This window comes from Meleagris gallopavo, chromosome 10 (genome assembly GCF_000146605.3).
Source record: "Meleagris gallopavo isolate NT-WF06-2002-E0010 breed Aviagen turkey brand Nicholas breeding stock chromosome 10, Turkey_5.1, whole genome shotgun sequence".
NCBI classification, from domain to species: Eukaryota; Metazoa; Chordata; class Aves; order Galliformes; family Phasianidae; genus Meleagris; species Meleagris gallopavo.
The window spans coordinates 26,937,008-26,938,660 of record NC_015020.2 but is presented as its reverse complement, the minus strand read 5'-3'; the positions used below and the strand labels follow the sequence as shown (position 1 = coordinate 26,938,660).

Genomic DNA, 1,653 nt, shown 5'->3' with positions numbered 1-1,653 from the left:
CCCCAGCACCACCGACCCGTCCCAGCTCCGCCGGGGCCAGGTGTGCCGCAGCACCGCGTCCATTGCCGGCGGTGGACGTGCCAGCGCGCGCTGGCCCCGACCCACAGGTACCTGGAGCAGGGGGATCTGTAAAATCGGCCCAGGTCCCCCGGCCCGCTCCCCTCCCGCTCCCCCGGTTCCCATGCTGAGGCTCAGCCCCCGCGTGCCCGCGGTCCCCGCACTCCCCGTGCCCCTCGCGGGTCCCCGCGGATGCTCAGCAGCAGCTGGCTTGTTGCCTGAGAGAGTTGCCGAGCGCGTCCCCTCTGGCTGGGTGGGTTCGCAGTCGGGGGCAGCCACGGGGCGGGCTGAGGGCGTGCGACCCCAGTGTCACCCAGTGTCACCCAGCCCCGGGGCCCTGCTGAATGGAGCCCTCATCCGGGTGCTGACCTGCAGGGAGGCTGCAGCCCCGGGCCCGTGCGTGCATGGCCTGGAGCGAAGCCGGTGACGGCAGCCAGAAGGGCAATACAGGCACTGAACTTGGCGGTACATGACTGCATGGTGTGTGGTGTTCCAGTTAAACCAACCGATAATGCAAACCCAGCATTTTCATTGTCTAGTTATTCCAATCCTTGCTGTAAATGTGCCACATGAATAAAGTTTGGGGGTAAAGGAGCCCAGGCTGTGCCCATGCATGTGTGAGTGTAGGCGGGATGGAGTGGGCTGGGACGGGGTGTGCTGGGTGAGACATGGCAGCAGGACGGCCACGGCCCTCCCTGGGGGTATGGCACTCAGCCCACCCTTTCTGGGTGCCATATGCAAAAGCAGGCTTTGGGGCTGTGGATGGGAGCACAACCACCACGAGGTGTCCGTCCCTCTCTCCCACCACCTCGGGTGTTTGAGGGCCTGGACAAGCTGTCCATGTGCTGTTGTGCCCCTACACGGATCAGCCCCCAGGATGCCGCCATCCCATCCCAGCTGAGCTGTGTCCCAGCAATGCCCAGAGCAGGGTGATGCCATCACCAAGCTACCACCAGCATCCGTCACTTCCCCTGCCCTGCAGCCTGGCATGTATCAACTTGAGCCCCAGGCATCAATCAGGGCCATTGTGAGCGCACTGCACTGAGCCACCAGCTGTGCAGCACTGTGACACAGTCACACTGCTGGCAGGGCACCTGGCAGCCCTGAGGACAGCACTGCATCCTGGTCCCTGCTGGGACCTGCCAAGCAGCTGGAAGGAAGCGGGCAGCTCCAGGAGGGAAGGGGCAGCCCCAACCCAAGCAAAGGTCACGGGGGCTTTAATGGCTCCCTCTGTGCAGCCCCCGATCAGCTTTATTGAGCTATTTTCGATGGAGTCGTCTAATTAGTTTTCTATGAAAACTAAGAACTTGGCCTTTGCCCTTTACTCCTGCAGGCGAGAATGTGACTCAGAGGACGCTGTCACGGCGGATCGATGGCCAGTTACACTTGAAAGGCAGCGCAGAGGGGTCGAGAGGGTGGGCACCGCGCTCTGCACAGGGGGAGCACACGGCTGGAGCCACCTGCACCTGAAGTGCCTGAGCCCCGGCCACCACTACTGGTGCTAGAGATGCTGCAGCAATCCAGGATGCTGTAAAACATGGGGTGACCAAGGCAGCTGGGTTCACAGCCGGCCTCACTTGGAGTGGGGAAAGTTTT

The 1,653-nt window shown here is 62.8% G+C and overlaps 1 protein-coding gene across 1 annotated transcript in view; it reads right to left on the bottom strand.

The window, feature by feature from the left end:
- LOC104912509 overlaps nt 1-63 on the bottom strand; it is a 2,202-nt gene extending 2,139 nt beyond the window's left edge. Inside the window, exon 1 of the mRNA XM_019618414.2 lies at nt 17-63. Within this exon, the coding sequence (XP_019473959.2) occupies nt 17-63 (47 nt within the window). The remainder of the gene's footprint in view (nt 1-16) is intronic.
- Between the last annotated feature and the right edge of the window lie 1,590 nt (nt 64-1,653).